At 39.5% G+C, this 22,295-nt stretch overlaps 1 protein-coding gene and 1 long non-coding RNA gene across 4 annotated transcripts in view; one reads left to right on the top strand and one right to left on the bottom strand.

Moving 5' to 3' along the window:
* Window positions 1-22,295, top strand: part of LIMCH1 (LIM and calponin homology domains 1) — a 174,107-nt gene that overhangs the window by 91,694 nt on the left and 60,118 nt on the right. For both annotated transcript variants that reach the window (XM_064418302.1, XM_064418303.1), the window contains exons 4-7: window positions 8,571-8,677; window positions 11,650-11,680; window positions 14,624-14,734; window positions 19,217-19,412. In XM_064418302.1, coding sequence (XP_064274372.1) covers window positions 8,571-8,677; window positions 11,650-11,680; window positions 14,624-14,734; window positions 19,217-19,412 — 445 coding nt within the window. The remainder of the gene's footprint in view (window positions 1-8,570; window positions 8,678-11,649; window positions 11,681-14,623; window positions 14,735-19,216; window positions 19,413-22,295) is intronic.
* On the bottom strand, window positions 78-3,319 carry LOC135299368 (uncharacterized). 2 transcript variants are annotated; one of them, XR_010361351.1, is made up of 2 exons: window positions 856-3,319; window positions 78-445 (listed from the first exon to the last, which is right to left on the bottom strand). It is a non-coding gene; the product is annotated as an uncharacterized LOC135299368 (long non-coding RNA). The 2 variants fall into 2 exon arrangements; XR_010361352.1 differs by having other exon boundaries at window positions 1,439-3,319.

The following is a 22,295-nucleotide window of genomic DNA, read 5'->3' as shown; positions in this document are numbered from 1 at the left end:
TTGAGGCTATACTTCCAATACAGTTTTGCATCTCTAATTAATCAGGTTCTTGTGTATCAGAAAAGCATTACAAATAATTCTTACTATTGCTCATTTCTGTTTCCTTTATTTTTTCATCCTTGCATCCGCTTTGGATATAGTCACAGTGAAGAAATAAAAGCAGTCAGTAGTGATCACAGCTTGAGAAGTATTTTTTCAGATAATCCCTGAAGCTGCATGCAGATGCACTGATTATGCTTTGTGTTACCTGTACTGGTTTATAATAGATGATGCTGGTCAGATAACTAATACCATCAGACACACCTTTTCAGGTGGACAGGCTCATGATGCACATTTTTCCTCATTTTCTTCTCTGCAAGACTCATTCCATCCCAAAGGTTTTTTTGAAAGTTGAATCTGTTGATTTCCTGGAGGTGGGTCCTTTGAATAGTCAACACTGCTCTTCCTGGAAAACAAGGTTATTTTCTCTACAGTCAAGTCAAAATATAGAAAGCAGGTGTTGAGAGTATCAGTACCCTGAGATATCAAATGTGATCAAAGGGAAGCTTGGACTCTGCAGGCAGAGAAAAGAAGGCAGGTTATGTGAAAAAAAAAAAGGTATTATCTTTTGTAGACTTGCTAGTATATTTAATGTAGACATGGAATAAATCTTAGCACATATATTTGCTTTGCATAGGTAATCATCTTTACCAAAAAAGTACCCCTCTTAGCAGAAACACATAAATAGTTTTTTAAAAGTATGTGTTGTGCCATGGCTTAACACACAATTGCCCTGACAGTGGTCTGGAAAGGCACAGGTTTATTCAGCACTGCTTGCTTTAATTGGTGACTGTATGTAACACATGAAGGACTTACTTGTGTTGGAGATTAAGCTATTTGTGGTGCTCCTTTGGACTACCCTAGGGCTTTACCTTTTGGGTATATTATTCATGAGGTAATTCAACTTTATTTATCTGTGGTTTTTTGGTTTTGTGTGGTTGTTTTTTGGGATTTTTCTGTTTGGTTTTGGTTTTTTTTTTGTGGGGGGGATGGTTGACTTGAGTACTTATAAATCCATAGTCAGACTCTGTACTTTCCTTGACACTTTGGGTCTATTCAAACAAATAAACCAAACTTAGGAAACAGCATGTCTCCTAAACTTAGTTGTGAATTTCTTGCCCATTTTTATAGTTCGCTGTAGACCTCATTTGTGGGGACAACAGCTAAATGGATGTGCTGAGAAAGGAAAGTGTCCAGTTTCCACAGAGGATGTTCTGACAGAACCATTGTGGCACTAGCTGTGGTTTTAGGGTTGAAACTCTAGAGATCTGTGCTTAGGTTAGTCATACTCCTGCACTCATAATGTGAGTGCAAATAAAGGTCAGATTTGTATTCAGGACCTTTCTTCCTCCCCTTCAGACAGACAGACAGCACTATTGCTAGGCGGATGGAGAAGTACCTCCCACAGAGCGCAGGTTGCCTGCAGAGCATGGTGTTGTGATGTTTCTTTCATCCTTGTCTCTTTTGTAGCTCTTTCCCCAACCACTCTGAAATAACTTTTCTATTGACCAACTTCATAGCTGCACCAAGAAGGCAGAGTGAGATAAGTAACAGTCCTTTCCATCACAGCAAAAGGAACCATGCCTTACGTTTTTGCTGGTTTTGTGGTTTTGCCCATCTGGCTCTGGATTTTCAAGGTGAATTCCCAGTGACTTCTAGGAGTGCTTCACTACAGTTCACTCTGTGAGAACCTGCTTTTAACCCTGCTCCTTGTGAACTTCTTTCACAAAAAAAGAAAAAAGGAAAAAAGAAAAAAGAAAAAAAAAAGTGAAAGGTGGGTAACAGAAGAAGTCATAAAACTGAGACCAAGTCCTTCACAAGGCAAACACTATCATCTTGTATTAAAAAGCTGAGAGAGTTAATGGCAGAGAAGGGGTGGAAAGGAAATGTTATCCTCTTCTTTGGCCATAGCATGGATGTTACCATAGAATATGGCATCAGATAGGCATCCCCTCTTCATGACCTGGTACAATCTAACATCTGTTTGACATCTGGCTGTGATTTCATCAGCATCAGAGCCAGTGAATAGCCTGGAAATGTTTTGGGTTTTTTTCTCTGCCTGCCTATGTTCTGTCTTCAGTGCTGTAAACAAAGCCATCTTTAGGGTGTATCTTGGGTTTGGCAAATCTGAGGGAGTTCGCATCATCTGATCATCATCTGCTCTCTCCCCCAAAGGCATGGAAGTTGACTGAGCCCCCATTTGTTTAAATGTTTAATTCATGCCTTCAGGGATAATGACCTGATGTAGCAAGGGGTAATATCAGGACCTACTTCACTAGTGAAGTCATAGTGTCAGCCCTGTGCTCATGCTCTGCGCACCCCTCCCACCCTCCTGTGGTTTGCTTTTGCCTGTTGGGTTGAGGTTTGCTCTTGCTCATGTTCTCTCCTTTGCTCAGCCTCCATTCACATTGTTGAAAAATTCTAAGTTTTTATACTATCAATAGCAGCATTAAAGTTGTGCACTATCTTCTTGCTCTAGGCACTTGCAGGTTTTTACCCTAGTGAGCCTGGTTGGGAGCAGCAGGATCTAAGCACCTTGGCACTTTCAGATAAGTTATCTTTGGAGTCGGGTACTGAGACACCCAAATGGAGCTGGGGTTCTTTAGCCTGGAGAAGCAGAGGCTCAGGGTGGACTTCATTGCTCTTTACAACTTCACAAAAAGAGGTTGTTGTGAGGTGGGGGCTGGTCTCTTCTGCTGTGCCTACAGTGAGAGGACTAAAAGATGAGACAAAGGACATTCAGATTGGGTATTAGAAAAAAAAATTCACTGTAAGATGATCAGGCATTGGAATAGGTTGCCCATGGATGTGGTGGAGTCACATCCCTGAAGGTGTTCAGGAGGCATCTGGATCTGGCATTGGGGGATGTGGTTTAGTGGTTCAGGGCTTACAGGGGCAGTGCTGGGTGGATGGCTGGACTGGATGATCTTGAAGGTCTCTTCCAACCTTGATGACTTGATGATTCTATTATTTTTATCTTCAGGCAGACTTAGATATTACCTGAAGGTCACTTAGAGCCACATTTGGAGTTTCTGGTGTGTTTTGAGCAGTTGAACCACAGTACCAACTGGTCCATTTCTTCAGAACATTTTAAAGGTGTTTTTTGCCTTTCTGACAAGAAAGCCAGACTGTTATGGAAGGAGACACATATTTTCCTTCTGGACTGCCCAAAAAGGAGCAGAAGAAGGCTGGACTTTCTTGGCAAAGGCAGCCTTCACCAGCTTCTCAGGGGCGCGCTGGAAGGCTCTACCTGTGGAGCCGGGCAGCGCCGTGTGGAGGATGGAGGCCGCGGCCTGCGGCTCCTCAGGCCCGCTGCCGCCCCGCCGCAGGCCGCGGCCCTGGGGAGGCGAGGATCGCTCCGGCTGACGGGCTGCTAAGTCCTGCTCCCCCTCCCTGCTCCCAGGCATCAGCTCTTTCTGGTTTTTTGGTGTTGTTTTTTTTTTCCCACTAGCATTTAATCTTCATGGGTGAGGCTGTTGTGTGCCAGAATCCTTCGGGGATGTGAGCAGCCCTGTCTCCCCTTGCTGTTCTGGGAGGTGCCTTCAATTCTGATGTGCTGTCAGCCTTCCTCTTCTGGAGATTAACCATCCTCAGCTTCTGAGTGAATGTGTCGTAACTATGCTCCATTTCCTTCCACATCTACTGATTTGGGGTTTGCCACAGAAAACAATCTTTTATGTTGTTTTGTTATATATATACAGCAAAGCATATTGGATGAACAGTAAAACACACATAAACACATGCACACACACACACGTATATATTGTTAAACATATGTATATAGTTAAACATACACAGAAAAGCATGTTGGAGAAACAATAACACATATATACATGTATATGTGTGTATATATCTCTCTCTATATATATACACACACATATATATATGTATGTATAAATATATAGATTTTTTTTTCCTCTCATATATATATGAGAAAAGTTCCCAGCCCTTCTTATAGAAGTTTTTTTCCTGGTGGACTAGAACCGAATATTTCAGTATTTCTGTGAACCCGTGAATCGGGCAAGATCCACTGCTTTTATACAGATAAATGATCACCACTACTTACTTACATAAAATGGAAAAATAAGGGAATTAGGAAGAAATGTTGAGACCAAACAAAAGGATTTTGAGAGTCTATTGGAAATTTCTCAGAAAAGCAGTTTGGAAATTTTCTTTTTTTTTCTTTTTTTTTTTTTTAATTTTAGAGATCTTCTCATTTATTCTGGAGCAGGGAAAATATCAGCATTCCAGAAATGAAAAAGGCCACCTGTTTGTCTGCAGCTGTCCTGCAAAACAGAGCAGTGCTACTGGCAGCTAATAATATCTCCAGCTTGCAGAAGTGGCATGTATTTGGCATTTTATTCAGTATTCTGGGCAGATATACAGCTTGGCTTGCTTTTATTTTCCCTAAGTTTATCTGAATATCTCATCCGGGCCATGCAGTAGCACATGTGACAAACGATGGCTCCACAGTGCTAAGCTGTAGAATCAATTTGCAGTGCGAATACAGTGAGACTGTTTTGTATGTATTGTGGAGGATGAAAGGAATGGAAGTGGGCCAAATTCAAGCTGTTTGCCATTGCATCTGATCAGCAGATCCTATGGAGAGAATTTGCCTGCTGTGAATATTTGATTCTCGCTAGCTTGAACTGTCTTGTGTGTTGGCAGTGCTACTGTGTGAATTTGCAGCGGCTTTCCAGGGTGTCTGTCCTATTCAGCTGCCAATTTCTGGGGGTTTTTTTACAGGGTTCAGGATTTTGTGCTCCACTTTGAGCATGAGGAGAATTACTTAATCCTATACAGTGAACATTGTTTCATATTTATAACACTCAGGTTAAAACAAAACAAAAAAAAAATTAGAAGTGAGTAGTCTGTTGTCTTTTCCCCCTCCCTTATTCCCTCCCTCCACCTTCATAAAGGTGTAATCCCTCTGCCACCCACTCTCTCTGCATTATCTTCAGATGATTGTCCTGGCAAGGTGATTTTGTAGTGGTGAGTCCGTCAGATTACACACCAGAGAGGATGAAAAGGTGATGGTGTTGAAATGCACTTGTGAGAGAAGTGCATTTCTCCCTTCCTTCCCATGCATCCTTCTGACTAAGTTCTCATGGAGGTGATGCTCTGCACCCTTATCTGTCCATGACCCTTCTTACTGGTTGATAGCTGGCTTGCCTGGGAGTTTGCAGTTTTGTGTTGGTTAATTTTTTGTTTCTGAAATTCAGTATATTGAAACATTTACATTAATAATTTTTGGTTTTCAGTACTTACAAGTAAATGACATTGCTTGTAGTGCTGATGTAACAGTAACTGTTAGGACTCTGCTGAGGCAAGCAGAAAAGGCTTGGGATTTAACATATCAGTCTATCCCTGTGTCTGTCACCATACTGAAGCATTTATCTTCTCTCTACAGCCTATTTAGGCTTTCTGTCATTTTATAGATTAAGCATAGATAAAACTGTATAGCTATCTGTGATATCTGTAGATTACAGATTTATAACTTATAGATCTATATAAATATAGATATTTATGGACATAAAATTTTATATATTAAAGAGACAGAGAAAATTTGCAAAAGAAATTTAGGCTGTAACCTATCAGCTTTTTCTTCCTCTGTGTGTATGAAGGACAAAAGCCAGAAGAAGATTTTTGATTATACAGTGGTGTAGGATAAAACCAAGAGGAGCCAGCAAGAGACAGTTGCAGGTCCTCTGGGGCTGTAGGAAATGATGTGCTGACCAAGTGACCAATTCTCTGTCTACTCCAACACTGCAGCTGCAGAAAATAATGGCTGAGAGAAAAGCAGTATCATCTCCAGTTAAGATACTGAGGAAATTGTGTGATAGTTCCTCATATGGACTGCCAGAGGGGCCAAATTCTGGTTGTGTGTCTTCTGAGACAACTGTAAAAGATACCACCCTGTTAGCTGAGGCACAGCAGCTGGCCACCCCAAGATCCTTGCCACTGCAGTGTGACCCATTTGCATGACCTATTTAGTTCTGCCAAGTTGTAAGGAGCTGGGCAGGCACATTAAATGTGTCTTTCCAGTCACCTATTTAAAGTAAATATGGTTTTTATATCTTGCTACTTGTTTTTTCTGCTTTCTTCAGTTTTTTCAGCAATGACAAAGAGTGGCTTTTTTGACTAGAAAAGTGCATAATTTCAGCTAACAGACACTGAACAATAAATCCTCTTGAAAGATAAAAGGAACATTTTCTGAGAACTGAAGAAATCAGGACCTGGTCAATGCAAGGTGTAGTAATCCTGGGAGAAAGCTTTGCTGGGAGCTACATCTTAGCTGTAAGACTCCCTTCTCCCCATAGTGGCTTAGCAGTGCTTTTCTGCAGTGACTCACTGGAACTAACAAATGTGAATTTCATCTGTACTACAGCAAACCATGAAAAGTTTAGTGTTGCAGTAATATGGGATACATTTTTTGGCTTGGGGTTAGGCAGCCTAGGCAGGTGTCCTTGAGTAAATATATCACTTGAAAGCATTTCCTTTGTTGGATTTTTCTTCAATCCTTTTAAACAAGTGCCATTTTTAGAACCATTTGGAAATAAAAATTATGAGATTTTTAGCAAAAGCAGATTGCATCTTGTTGGCACATGTGGTTATTTGTGCCCATACAAGACACCAGCTTTCTGAGGAATTGTTTGGGTGATAGTGTTAGTGACTTGGCAAACATTATTCATATGATGACCATCAAATAAAAGCATGTAGCCAAGCAGGAGTAGGTGATGATGGTTTTTTGAGAAGCAGGCATTTGTTCATCAGCAGAAGAACCGAGTTCCCAAACTGTGTGGCTGCCAGATAACTGGTATTTTAGTTACTGCTTATCATAACTCAGATGTGAACTTCTGGCATAAAGATGGGTGCAATTAGTTATCTTCAGCATTCCTCCTCTGAATGTTTTATAAGTCTACTAGGTTACTATGATCTCTATGTCCAGTATATTTTTTGTTAAATTTGGAAATAGTGTTAGGAACTTTTTTTGATGCTTTTGCATTTTTATTTGATATATTAGATTTACGCATTGCTCCACCAACCATTTGAGAGTGACCAGGACTGTCCTCCATCAAAGACTAAACATAAGAGTTATTCATGATGCAGTTGGAAAAATTATAATGCAAACAGTAAGCCAGATGGAAAATTTTACAGGCATCTTTTTGTGTCATGAATGATGCTGTCTCTCTGGGTTATGGGCTCTCTGCTCTCTCAACTGCTGTTCCTTCCCCCCCTGGCTCCCCTCCAGAGCTGTTAAGTTTCAGCCGGGGAAGAAAGGGAGATTTGAACTCCTCTGAATTTCCAAGTCTCTGTTTTCTGTGGTGTGGCTGGCGAGCTTTGTGTGTGAGAGTGTTGGCATGCCGAGAGCCACGGCGATTTGCATGCTGCTGGCAGAACAAACAGGGCTGCTCTCCCTGAGCCCCAGGAAAGGCTGGGAGCAGATGTGGGGAGAGCCCTGCTCACCAATCCTGCCCTGTCATGCAGTGGGTAAGAGCTGAACACTGCCAGGCTGCTCTGTTTCCCAGTTTTTATGAAAACAGGTCTCCACCACATGCTGTGGTTGTGCTGCCCTGTAACTCTTCATGTGGCAGCTTAGCTTTAGGTTTGAGATGAGACTCCTCAAGAATATCAAACTGTACATTGTATCTTTACTTGTCCACACATCTACCATTGTAGTTGCTGGTCTAGAACCATATATATCTAAAAACTTATTTTCTACTAGCTGCAAGATTTATCCACGTAGAACATATTCACCAGTTCTGTAACAGGGGAGTGGTGTACATGCATATGTATAAAATCTGTATTAACTGTATATGCACACATGCAGATTCAGTCTCCTTGGTGCAAAGGATGACACCAAAGTGTCATAGCTTGGACTTGGATTGAAAGAGATTTATATCAGTTTTTACTTAGCTTTTCTTAACTACTGACTTTTAATTTTTACACTTTGCAAGGAGTAAATCCTCCATAAGAAGTGTTACAAAATTGGTGTTGTTTCTTCTTAGAGACATTGGCCATATTAAGTGTAGCTTACAGGTTTTTATTTCAGGAGAAAGCACCTATCTCTTTTCTCAGTGGCTTATGACTGGTTACATTTAGAGAGGCAAGAGAACAGTTGTGTTAACTGGCTTGCTTGTATCTGACATGCAAAGTGTTTTCTGAACAAATTGCTTGTTGAAATGGTGGCAGGCTGTTTCATATCTACTCTTCCTGCTCCCTTCAAAAATCCTGACTTTTCTACTCTGTAACATGCTGAGGTTGTGTGGCAGCCTCCAGGTGGAGAAATTAGTGGGCTTTTTTCAGTTAAAAAAGTTGCCAACATTTGTACGTATCTGGTTTTCAAACAAAATCTACACTGACTTCTTAAATTATGTGACTGGAAATGTCTTTGGTTCTTCATTTAGTTAATGGTATGACTGTTCGTGAGCACTTAGTGAATTAGGGAGAAGTTGGTTTGGTAAATTTTTTTTGTTTCAATTAAGGAGAGCTTAAAGTGTTGAGATTTTATGCTTTTTGTCTCTTTTCAGGATAATATCATATTATTCTTAAGAGGCTGCAAAGAACTGGGACTTAAAGAATCTCAGCTTTTTGATCCTGGTGATCTGCAGGACACATCAAACAGAGCAACCATCAAGTAAGTACAACAGCAGTTTGTGACTAGCATGTTACAGACTCAGGTGCATGTGATGCAATAGCAAATAAGCAAAAAGGGTGTAGAACTGTAATTAGTGTATGGCAAATAGGAAGCAGAAGTTTGGGAAACTTTCAGTGTTGGGATGAATAGATTGTTCTATTCAACAGGTTTTGTCCCAGAGACATCAACCACAGCTCTGCAAAATAGGACAACACTTGGAGAATGCTCTCAGGCCTTTGGTGTGACTCTTGGGGATGGCCTGTGCAGGGCTAGGAGTTGGACTTGATGATCCTTGTGGATTCCAACTCAGTTTATTCTGTGATTTTAGGAAAATACTGTCTTAGGCAATGAGATTCTGAGGGACTTAGGGGTTTTCCTAATCTAAATTGATGACATTGTTTTTTTGTCTCTCCAACTAATAAAATATTGTAGTCTGGGAGAAAAGGCACAGTTCTGTTATGTCAGATTAAATTGTTCTGATGGTGAACATGAGTTAGAGGCCCCTCAGATTCTATGAGATGCAGGGATAAGCATGGTCTCTTCAGTTCCCTGCAAGAGTTATGGCTTGAGACACGCAGTAATTGGACTGAGGAAGTCTGTGTGAGCTGGAAACACCACAATTTAGATAGTTTTTCACCAAAACTACACACCCACTACCACAAAAACTGTACAGGCCCCCCACCTTTTAAAAGCAAAACCACCCGACGCTTTCATAAAATTAACAAAATTTATAATTGGTGTTTCTTAACTTCTAAATTGGTATTTAGTTTTCCTGAAAGTTTTGGGTCTATCATGTCATGTTACAGTTATAACAGAAGTTATTGCTCTTACAGAAAAGCAAATGCTGCCGAGTTGATTGAGTGGCCTAATTTCATTTGGGCAAAAAGATCACTAATGAAATCCTGATCAGACATATCTATTTCAGAGAAGTATATGGAATCAATTTACTAAATTTCGGTAGCTTTTTTTTTATTCCTTTCTGGCAATGGAAGCTGGGCAAGTTTTCATGGTATTCAGGCACTGTCTGGGAAAATTCAAAGGCTCTGAAAATTGACTTGGCCAGTGTCCTTGTTTTAAGGTATACCATTTTTTGATTCTTCCCAAGTTTCTGACTCTAACATGAGGTTCGTCTTGCCCTTTACATGACAGTGGAGTGGAGGCTATATCATTAATTTCTTCTAAATCTGATAATACTGTGATAAAATGGGTTCTTCATGATGTCCTGTAAAATCATTATGATGATTGACTGGTGAGAGTCAATCTTCATACAAAACCCTAATCTCCATATGAAACCAGAGAGGAAGAGTCTTTCTGATAAAAACCTCTATCTTTTGGGGTTGAGGATGGATGGAGTACCTTGGTGGAGGCAGGTTGAGAGGCTTTGACTAGGGTGGAGCTCAAAGTAAGCTGTCACCAAGTTAAACCTGGCACCATAAACCCTGCAGATCTGGCCTGGGCCTCCACTCTATATGAGGGCTCCAGAGAAAGCAGCTGTGGAAATGAGCCAAATGTTTTCCTAGCACTGTCCAAGTTCACACTGAGTAACTGAGTTGAGTTGTACAAGCCAAATCCATGACTGTTCTAGAGAAATATGTTGAAGGCTGTATTCTGCTAGCTAGTTCCCAAAGCATGAAGGTGATTTTTTCCCTCTTTGAAGACTTCTGCATGATTTTTTTTAAACATGGTGAAAATATTATTTGTGGTAAAGGATGAGTATGACATTATTGCACATGCTTAAGATAATGACATTTACCCTTCTTTTTTTCCATACAGATGTTAATTGAGGCATGTATTACATCTATTTTTTGGATCACTCTGCTTATAAAAGTTATGAGCTAATGCTGTAAGGAATTTTTTGTGACTAGTTAAGCAAGTCTCTTTTCCACTGTTATTTTACTAAGAAAAAAACCAGGACTGTTCTATTTTTCTTATTGTGTGGGTATTAGTGGACAAAATTTTGGCTTCAAAAGATGTTATCAAAAATACTTTGTTTACCATTGCCTATATTTAGGCTTTTGGTGTTCTAACAGATTTGAGTATATATATTTTTGGTTTTGCCAGATAAATTTTAATGATGGAGTGGTCTTACTATTAGAGTAGAAGACAATTCCACTGTAAATAATCAGGACACAATCTTTGCTAAATCTCAAATAGTCTTATGTAGGTTTTAGCACCTAAATGTGATACGTATTTCCTTCTTTTTTAATGCTTTCATTGCTGAATTTTGAAATGTTGTTTATATTTGCACAAACTTTGTACCGTGTTTTTTTTAACATAAAACTGCCACTCTTCCATGAACATAAGAGAAAAAAATAAATTGAGAAGGATGATGCCAATGTTCAGTCTGAATGCTCAAGTATATGTCTAAAAAATAAATGTTTTCCATGGCACATTCTGTTTTAAATGACAGGGTCTTTGTTGCTTCGTCCATTCACTTTGTTCTTTGTAATGTTCATTTCCACAGAAGCACCTGCAATAATTCCTTAATGTTTGCTGATGCCTCTTATGCAAGTTCAGTTGCTTCCAGAATCTGTATGTGTTGCAGAGCAGAATCTGAGTGTTGGGTAACTGCAGAATGTATTTTAGCTGTGAGGACTTTTGTCTTCCCTTTTTAAGAAATCAGTAACTCTGTTTAAAGGAAATATTTTGGCATTGTCCTACTTTACTGTGGGAGCATTATAAACACATTTTCTTCTTGTACTTCCAGAATTCTAATTTAATGATTGAAATAATGGTGACAAAATACTCCCCTGTTATGAATAAATGAATGTGTGAACTACATCTTCTTAGCTTTCATGTATTTCCAGACAGCAGAAGCATTCGGCAGGCTTTTGTTAGGGAAAATGTGATCTGCTGCATACAGCCTCTTGGAAAGTATGTCTGCTTTCTGATTTTTTTTTCTTTTTTTTTCCTTTTTTTTGTTTGCTTTTTTTTTTTTTCTTATCTTTGTATGTGTTTGTGTGTGCAACCAGGAACATTGACTATAGTAGGAAGCTGAAAAATGTAAGTACATCATTTGGATTTTTTTTTTCTGGTTAATTCTGTTATTGGCCTGATCAAGAATTATGTCAGTAAAAACTGAGTACGTGAGTATTGCTGAAAAGTCCTTCTTAATGCAAACATAACTGGGTTGTATTGGCAATTCAGGTACAGCTGCTATGGCAAAGCAGCCTTACAAAAGAAATAAAATGGAGAAAATTTTTCTCTTTTTAGATACTCTTAGATAGCGCTGTCCAGTGTGGTGTTTGCTGGGAATGGTCGGATTCGACCATGAAGCCACACTTTTGTAGCCCTTCCCAAATATACAGGCATAGAGTACAGTTGCACAAACCATTTAAAATGAAGCAAAATGGCCATTAAATTGGGATGCAAGACATTACCATAAGGTTAGCTAGCTTTCTCATTGTTCTTCCAAATAAATTAGTGTTTCCCCAGAAAAACTATTTCCATTTAGCTTCAATTTCCTCTTAATTTAAACTAAGGGCATCCTGTGCTTGTTAACTAGAAAAGAAAATGTCTAACCTTTGCTGGTCTTAGTTTAAAGCCTAGCAAGCTGTCTGTCCTTAGTTAGCTGTAAACTGGTATAATTTTTGTTTGGCTCACATCCCTATATCCTGATAGGAAATGCCAAGAGCTTTTTTAATAACTTTGAAAACCAGTAATCATAACTTCCATGACTGGAGGTAAAAAAAAAAAAAAAAAGCCCAAATAACACCAAAACCACCCCCACCCCCAAATTGTTTCATCCTGTCTTTCCCATCATCAGTAAAGTAGTATTTCTGCACCCAGCATACAGATTTTTAGGGGAAGAATTCAGCTTTGGTATTTTAAAACTCTTTGTGGGCTCTGGCTAAAGATCTTTGTACAGATGTGTTGCTTTAAAGGTAAAGTTTCAAAAGTATCCTCCAGAATGTGCTTGTGGGCAGTATATGCTTTCCAGGTGCATGATCTTGCAACTTCAGCTGGCAGCCAGCCGGAATTACTTGCAAATGTGAAATTTTCTGCCTTTTTTTTTCCCCAAATAAAGAAAGGAAGAATATAGAAAGTGATTAAATGCTAGCAGAAATAAAGAAACATACCAAAAATACCATAGCCTTCATCAATGGACTTGATGGCAGTATTTCCTGGTTATTAGAAATACTGTTATTTGCAAATATTTTCATTTAACTTGAACATATACTGTAAGACTTTTTTGCATTAAATTTGTCAAGTAGTGTTGGTTGAAGGAAAACAGTTTAGGTAAAGGTTGTTTCAAGACAAAAAATCAGGACTAGCAACACCACCTCCTTTCATTCAGCACAGTAGTGTTGATTTACATGAAATTTTTTTTAAAAGGGAAACATTTTTGAACTTTATTAAAAATGTGACTCAGTTGTTTCATAGCATATATACTACTTGTAAACTGAAGAAAAATATAAACTATATTTATATATCAGATACATATTTTACATTATGTATCACAGTTGCTTTTAAACAGAAGGTTTGTATGATGCTGTATCCTTTTCTGACAGGGCCTCAGCTGCAGTGCTGCATAATTTTGGACATTGCACTTAAAGAAAAAATGGGGATGCTAGTGCAAGTTGATAAGAAAATTCTAGCATATTGCTGGGGAGGAATGTGGAAGCATGTTTTAGGGAAGAAGAGTCCAAGAGATGTCTGTTCCCAGTGAAATCCCCCTTTTGGGTTTCTGTTAGTCTTGTTTCCTTTAGTTCACTATATAGCATTAAGTATATGGCCCTGTCCCATCAAAACATAAAATACTATATTTCAGTTTATGAATCTTTTTTTGAAACAGTTAATGGCAACTATTATTTATTATTGGTTGCATCTCTTCCTCATCAGAATATTTCCTGTTCATTCTGCAGTCAAATACTTTGCAATGTCATGGAATATACCAAAATAATGACCATTAAATGAGAAAAAGCCCTCAGTTCTAGGGTGATGATTTGTCATTTTTAACCAGTGCAAAACACTGAATTGAATTTCCTTTGATGAGTAGTTTCCAGTCCAAATAGCAGCTGCACAGGTATTATTAAAGACATTGCTCTAAGTGGAGACATATGTGAGTGCAGAAAAGGCCTTTCCTTGCATGGTACAAATGTCAGCATTTTTGGATGTATTGGATTTGACTGTCCTAAGCATCTTAATTTCTCGTTTTCTAAAACAAGTGCAACACCAGCAGTGTCAGGTCAGGTATCTTTGCTACTTGCAAGAGCAATTCTTGGTCTTTTTCCCTCACCAGTTTTGAAGGGATTTTTGAGTCATGGAGAGGTGTCAAGTCAGAACTTGAAATAAATCACTAACTTTTATGCTGTAGTCTGATAGAAACAACAAAATGCTTATGGCTTTTGATTAATCTTGGGCTAAGACATCCTTAAACTAGCAGAAGCCTGGAAAGAAATGTTCCTGTGTCATTTGGTTACTTACATTAAGATGATTACAAATGGGACTCCCTTTTCTGTCCTTGAAATAGACACATATTTGAGATGCTTTTAGGCAGGCAGACATTCTAGGTACTTTGTGTATTACCTTGGTTTTCATTAATGACTACTAATATTAGTAGTCTTTAGGCAGTTTTTTGTATTGAATTTACAAACAAATATATTTATATGTGCCTTCTAGAAGTTTCAAATCTCCTTGTCCAGTTTTTCTACTCAGATCCATATTTTCTGTTTATTTTTCCAGGCAGTCATAACACTTTTATTATTTTTATTTATAATACCAGAGAGATAATATGTTGTTACATATTTTTAGAACTGGTTAAACTTTCATAGTTGCCTGATGTATTTATGTTTAACCTTTAACAGACACTTCCCTTTCAGTTCTGATTTATAAAAAATCTTGTGCTGCTGTGCAGTTTAGAATAAATGAGGGATGTTGCAGGGAAGTAAATTTAGCTACAGGACTGTGTAGATGGCTGAAATTAATTCTTATTAACTTCTGCAGGTATTAGTCACCATTTATTGGCTAGGGAAAGCAGCAAACAGCTGCACATCATATAGTGGATCAACCCTGAACCTGAAGGAGTTTGAAGGCTTCCTGGCACAAATGAGAAAGGTATCTTTTCATTATATTTTGGGAATGGAAATTTACTTAAAATTATTACTCTGATAAATAAACTGTTTCTTTCTAAATATGAGAGAAGGCGGGGGCTGGAGTGCAAATTCCTTAGTAAGCCTCTACCAAACTGAAAACCACTTTGGCAGCCAGCTTTGTGGTGGCATCAGTGATGCAGCAAGTGATGTCAAATGGGGCTTTAGAATTGTCATGTGACTCTTTCATCTTAATTTCCATGTGTTTTGGTTTGAATTATTTATGACACCAAGTTTCAGCTAGAAATGCTGAGATTCAAAAGTAACGTGGTAGGACTCACAAGAGCATCGTTTTTTTCTTCTTTAAAACATTCAGTCTCATGGGCAGCTTTTTTGGTTTTGTGTTGCAACATAAAACATCAAACCAAAGGATCTAAATAAAGCTGAAGTGGAGGAGAAGGAGATTATGTTTCACCAAAGGCATAGTTAGGATAAATCTGTTTTTGCCAAGCTCTAAATTCTGGTTGAAATCATATTTGGTGGTTTATGATGAGCTGATCTCTGTTGGAAGAGAAAAGTTGTGATTGCTGTAGGACGGTTTGAGGATTTTTTGGTTGAGCATTCTAGCATGCCCTGAACCTTGACATCAGACACTTAACCCCATAGTTAATGCTAATGGTTAGTATTGATAACCCGACCTGCCTTTCTTTGGGATGGAAGGGGCAAGAAGCGGGTGTGGAAGAAGATTGCCAGCACCATGTGCTGGCACCATGTGTGTAGGACATACTGCTCAAGAAAGGCTGTGCAGACACATTCTGCAGTCCACAAAAAGCCTTGTGCCTGCTATTCCCTCCCCACCTCATCTAAGAGCCATGTCATCATAGGCAGTAGGGTTTGGGGACCGTGGGACAGTCTCGGGACTTGAATTGTCCTTCAGCTCTGTGCTGCTGCAACTGTGCTGGCTGCAGGTCTTCATTCTGGGATCTCACAGGGCCAGCACCCCTGGAGAGGAAGAAATGCTTGTCTGACTGATAGCAGCTCATACACCCTGGTGTGACCAAAGAACCTTAACTAGATGGGTAAAATTCCTGTTTGTGAGCCCACTTCTTCTGAACAAGCAGGTGAAAATGGAGAGGAAAAGAGAACATCCTGCTTCTCTGGAGAAGTTTATTTTAGTCTTCATTTTAATGACCTGTGCTTATCACTTGGGACTTTGGGACTCATGAGTGATGTGACTGAGCCTGAGCAATAAAAAGATGAAATTAGTAGTTGAGCTGTTTACAAGTAGAAGATGTGGGGAAGGAGCAGTTCACACTCCAAAGGGTCTGAAAGGTGAAACAAACCCAGAAAAGGGAGCTAGCACAGAAAAATTGCCGAAGTGCAGGTAGCCACAATGTTAGTGCTGCATGGTATCATGATTTCTTTTTTAATGTTTAGTCTCACACGACAAGGCTCCGCTTTTTCCAGGTGATATTTACCCATTAAACTAATCACCAGAGCATTTTGGAGGTCCTATCTTGAACCCTTTTTGTGGGATGAAATAAGCTAGGGCCAAAAGGAAGTGTTCTCCAAAGAGCTGGTGGCTGGGCATTGCAGAGTGCTGCAAATTAAGCAAGAGGCTGGTACTTGATTTGTTGCAAATGTTGGAGCTGGGAGCAAAGTAGAGGTCTCATAAGAGCTGAAAGCTATATATGCCTTTAATGCATAAACAGAGCATTTTGCAGTCCTGAAAAGTCTTATTTATGGAGATGCTGCTGTGACGGCTGCTGGTGACTTCTTCTATCATGTCCCTACTCTTGTATCCCTGTAGTACTTCCCACCAGCAATTGTGGGTTTGTATGTTACTGCATTTGAAGAGGATTTGGTTGTAAAATATAACATGTTGATCATGCTGTGCAACACTCTGATGTTCTTTATAGCTGAGTTCAAGTGACGAAAAGACACTTTATCACATTCTCTACTGGCGTTTTTTCCACAGAATTTAATAACTAAATCGACCATAAATTCAGTGCGGTTTAGTTTTTCTGTTGTAAATCCTCTCTGCCCTCCTTTTTTAATAAGCAAATCAAAAGACAGCTCTGATGTAAGTTGTCTTGGACTCATCTTTTTCTACTTCTCATGCTGAAGGGGATATTAATTTCTAATTTTATTCATGCTACTCTGTTTTTAATTTCATTAACTCTTTGAGTACTCATTCTTCTTTACTTTAAAACTAGAAATTCCCAATGACAAAATGTCAATGGCTTTTTGATTATATTCAGTGGGTGTAACTTCCTGGACAAATGCATATTGTATTTGGCAATCATACTTTAACTGCTGCTTTGTGACATACTGTGTTTTTAATTAGATAATATGAAAGACTAATGCACTGTTGTGTGTCATGCCATGGTGTTATCAGTCCCACAGATAAACGCATTCCCACTGATAGCATTTGGGAGATGACGTTTGCTCAGGGCAGGACAAGTACCCGTCTGTGTGACGGCATTGTGTTGCCAGAGCTTCTTTGCCAAGGGGAAAGCTGTAAAGAACATGTTTACAGAAGTCTAGGATCCTGTCCTGGTGCCTGCCTCCTAATTCCTAGTGAGCAGCATGCAAAATTAACATAAACAGGCCATTGAAAGTAGGTTCTGCAGAACTCATTAGTTCACAATTGGACTGTTTTCAAACTCTGGGAGATAGTGAATGCGGGATGGGGCTTTTCGCCCAGTTGAAGTCCCTGTAGCTGCTGAGCAGTTCTGTGTCATTCAAATACAGTAATTTAGGAAAATGGAAGTGTGCCTAAAGATTAGAATAGTTGATTGGTATGAAGGGATGAGCGGATTTAAGGAATTTGGATTTTTTAAAAGATTTTTGGATCGTGTCACAAACGGGATTTTGATAGGATTTGTAGATTTGTTCTTGGCTGTGTGTAATTCATGCCGATTTCAAGGAGACAGATTTTTGTTGTCTATTGTTTCTACCAGCATTTTAGTTCACTAAGCAGAATTGGGAAGGGAAAATACATAGGATTCCTTACAACCTTTTAGATGCATTTTATCTGGTTTTGGAATATATTTTCACTTCTATTTACTGTGGGGTTACTTAATGGCATTACCACAGTTTAGCTTGGCCTTGGGTGACCTTTGCCGCTGGCCTTAATGTGGTATTTTGGCAGATTAGTAGTGAGTAGCACTAATTAGGCCTTCTTCCTGAAAAGTTTGCAGGGCGTTTGGTCTGATGTCTCAGTCCCGCTTCAAGCCTCCCTCTTGTTCGGCAGGGGAGTGTTGGTGAATTACTGCAGGGCTCTCCACTCTCCATCACTTGTCTGGCAAAGCTGCTTTTTTTGTGGAGGTGGCCCACCATAGCATACTGTGATATTACTGATTGATCTTCTCATTGGCAATACTAGTGACGAGTAAAACCTTAGCAGTCAGGGACAGTGGCAGTTCTGCTCAATATTGCCATTGTGCTTCAGCTAGTGGTAAGCAGGGAGTGCTTCTTAATTAGGAATTAATATTCAAATGCTTCTGGGGAAAAAAAAATCACATTCCAGCCTCTTTGGGTCACAAAATGTCAGTCTGATAATGGCACCCACATCTCTGGCTTTACTTACTGTCGGGGGAGAAAAAAACATTTATCTCTGAACAAACTTAGTTATTTTTGTTTTCTCTCAGTCTGTGTGATTGTAATTAATATTAAGACACTCTCTAAAACAAGGAATTTATTATAATGCAAGGGTGAGGATGGCTTCTATTGACCTTTCCCTCTGCTGGAGTTTCAGTGTTTTAGTATGTGCTGCTTGCACTGGAAAGAATTTATAATCACAGGGCTGTCAAAGACAACCATTGTTCTCCCTGCTCTGAACATGTGGGTCAGCTACAAGTGCTTTCATATCCCCCAGAGCCAGGAGCTGGCAAAGAGTAAAGAGCACAACTGAATTCTTCTGAGGCATCGGGAAAAGCATTTTGCATATTTTTCATTGCTGATTGCTTGAGAAAGACATCCCTCTTTCATAACAGGAATTTCTCTTCAAGGTAGACGGAGGCTGGGGCACACTGCTTTATTATTTTGCCGAGCTGAAGCAGCAACAACAAATGCTGTCTGCTGGGGTCCTGGCCAGATACAATTGATGGGCAAGGAGAGGCGGGGGGATCTTTTGGAAAGCAGCAAACTTAAACCTGATGCAGGCACGATGTTAAAATTGTAGTGCCTTTGGCTGTGCTATGGACTGTGGACGACAAGTCAAGTTTCAGGTTACTTTCACTTTTGATCAGTTTATTAACTGGTCTATTGGAACTTTTTCTCAGTTCATTGTACTAATCTAATGAGAGTAGTTCTTCTTAAACAGCATAAAACTGTTAGCTTGCACTTTGTTTTGAAGGGAAGAAGGGGCAAGAACCAAGGAAATCCTCTTTTGGGGAGGAGATTTTTAGTATTTGGGAAGATGCTGTATTTTTAGTGTGTAATGCATCTCATGAGTATGTCAGTGCCTTCTTTATGGAGAGATTCCTGCTGTATTTCCATGTAGGAAACGGAGGATATTGAGAGCCCCAAGCGCAGCATTCGTGACAGCGGCTATATAGACTGCTGGGACTCTGAACGCAGTGACTCCCTCTCCCCACCTCGCCACGGCAGAGATGATTCCTTTGACAGTCTGGACTCCTTTGGCTCCCGCTCGCAGCAGACACCGTCTCCAGATGTAGTGCTCAGAGGGAGTAGTGATGGTAAGTACCACTCGCAGTGCGGCACATGCATAACATTGTGGCATAGAAGTAGCGTTTCTGGAATAAATGTGCCATTCAGAAGCTGCACACAGCCTCTGAATCAGTCAAATCCGCTGGGAGAACTTCTCTGTGAATGCTGATCTGTGCTTCCTGAGGTGTAGATGACTTTGCTAACAGCTTACCTGAAGTTTCTCTCGAGATAGTGTAGCATTGGGAAACAAGTTACATCATTGAGGTGTAATTTTATGATGGGAAGAGTGTTTTTCTGGGTTTTGGTGTAAGAGGATGTTATGCAGACTCATTTTATCTTACAAACTAGGCTGAAGCAAGACATAAAATTACAGGAACAGAGTATAGTGAATTGTAGTGAATAAAATGTTTGCTTAAGTAAATGCAGAGTAGATAAATGACATAGAAATATCTTGAGAATGTCTGATACTTGGCAGAGTTTTGAACGCTGATGTACAGCACATTATCAAATGTCATATATCTTTTTATGGCATTTAGAAAACTGGGTAAATTAATACGTCCCAGCATCAGAGCTTTGTACACATTTGTGAGAGGACAAGGGAGCTCTAGGCATACAGAAGGGCTGCTGCTTCTCTGCCTTTTATTTCTGATTCCAGCAGGTTTTCAGAGGCTTGTAAACACAGCATGCTGGATGAAGAAGGATTTGCTAGGAATGGGTGTGGAGCATGCTCTTAGGTTACCTGTCATGAGTAGGATTCTGGTTTAGGACAAAAGGATGCATGACTGAGGCTCTTTCTGTGCAGTTACATTCCTGATATACAGATTAATAAGTCCAACTTCATTAGATGAAGTTGTGTTGCACACATGAATCACTTTTCTTTAGTAATGTTGTTTATTTAATTTTAAAAGGAAAGGCAGGAAGATTTTTTTTTGGTAGGAACCAGATGTTCATACTGCTTTTGGCAGTTTGAAAGAAACTGGTGCTAATTGTAACCGGACACATGAAAGATTTCCTGAGGTGATGGGGAACTCCTTAGAACTGGAAAGCTGGCAGAGAGAGCTGGTATCACAGTAGAATTATGAAAGAGCCCTGGGAAAATCAGAGCTAAGATCAGCTCTGCTGCTCTGAGTAGTCTGTGGTGTTTAGGTTGTTACTGGTTGACCACCCAGAACTAGCTACTGGGGCTGATTCCCTGAAACAGCCTCATGACCTCTCAGACACTGAGCTCCACATAGGCTCCACATTATAAAATGCTTTTCTGCTTTCTCAAATGAGACAAGCATGGAGTTGGCAAATAGGAACACCTCACACGTCCTAATCAAAAATTAGACCCTGGGTGCTCAAGGGATGTCCAGTGTCCCTGCTTACTTGGAGCTGCTAGACAGCCAGTTACATGTGTCCTGTAGATGCTTCCTGTCAACTTCTGCCACATTATCAGATGTTAGAAAGGTTTCGTGATTGTTTGCCACAGATTGTTTACTAAGACATACTATCTTGTCACATTCCTGAGTGCGTAACAAACACAAAATAAGATGAAAGCACACAAAGCTTGTTCTGAAAAATTAGTCTTTAACCAGGGTTCGTGCAAATGCTGTGCGCACATGTACGACTTGTCCAGCCAACACTTTCTAATTTGTCCTATTTTCCCTGCTTACTACTGCCATAATTTCACAGCTGTCTCCTCCAACAGTTGCAGGTGAGGTGTAACTTGGCTGACCTCTTTTATGTTGAACCTCTTCCTGTGGTCCCAGCAGGCCAGTTTTACTCAGCTGTTAGTAGTTTTTGATAGAAACAGTATATTGGACGCAATGATCTTAGAGGTCTTTTCCAACCTAAACAATTCTATGATTCCATATGCAAAGTTGGATGGAGGAAAACATTTTGCTTTCATTACTTCTTTCTCCATTCAAATAGGAGCTTTATAAAGCACATAATATTATTGTGAAGTAAAACTATGATTCCTTCCACTCCTAGAAGAAATAAAAGCCTGAATGGACATTATTTAAATTATGCTAAGGTGATTAGTTTATGTGGAAGCAGTACATAATACTACCTTCAGAAATGCCATCTGTGATTAGTTTCACTATTGAGGAACTGCTCTGGTGTCCCATGGAGAGCCTGTCCCTTAGCAAAAAACAAACAAAACCAGTGGTAGAGTAAAACAGTTATTTAAAACACAGTAGAATTGCAGACTGAACTGCCTTTAGAGTTGCCAATTAATAAAATGCTCTGCTTGGCCAGCAGTTGTGCATGGATCCTTTTAAGAAGGATATGTCTGTAGTGTATAATTGCTTGTTACTAGTTGTGGAAACTGCTGCTGCTTCTACTTGAAAATGCAGAACAGCAAGCTTTAGGTTATAAATGTAGAGCACAGCTGCATCTTCCATTCGGTACTTTGGCTTCAAGTACTTCTTTTGCAAATTTGAGCTGGAAATAATTTCATGAGTAAGACATGAATAATTAAAGAAGCTGCTTTTCTTTGAAGTACTCAGCTTGGGGATGCTGGTAGGCACATCAGTAACAGGAGGAGTGTGTTCTAATTCCTCTGCTACTGTGGTTATCTATTTCAGCCTTTCTGTCTGCCAGTTCAAGACTGGTTTTGATGTGTTACAAGAATAGACACCAGAGCAAAGTCAAAAGCAATCAGAATAGCAAATAAAAGTAAGGGATCTTTTTCTTATATTTTACTTACTCTGTGCCCTGCTTTCTGTAATGACACTACAGCCCTTCAAGCCTCAGCTGTCCTCAGATATCCATGATTCTGTGATGGTATCTCCACTTTTTGTTCAGACATAGATTCAGAGTATCAATTGTGGTGCTAGTTGTCAAAGTTCTTAACAAAAATTGTTCAAGCAAAAGATTGTTGACAAAAAAATGCATTGTGATTTCTGTATAACATTCATTTCCTTTGT

This window comes from Passer domesticus, chromosome 4 (genome assembly GCF_036417665.1).
Source record: "Passer domesticus isolate bPasDom1 chromosome 4, bPasDom1.hap1, whole genome shotgun sequence".
Classification (NCBI taxonomy): domain Eukaryota; kingdom Metazoa; phylum Chordata; class Aves; order Passeriformes; family Passeridae; genus Passer; species Passer domesticus.
Note: the sequence above shows the minus strand (reverse complement) of the source record. Positions and strands in the feature narration are given on the sequence as shown.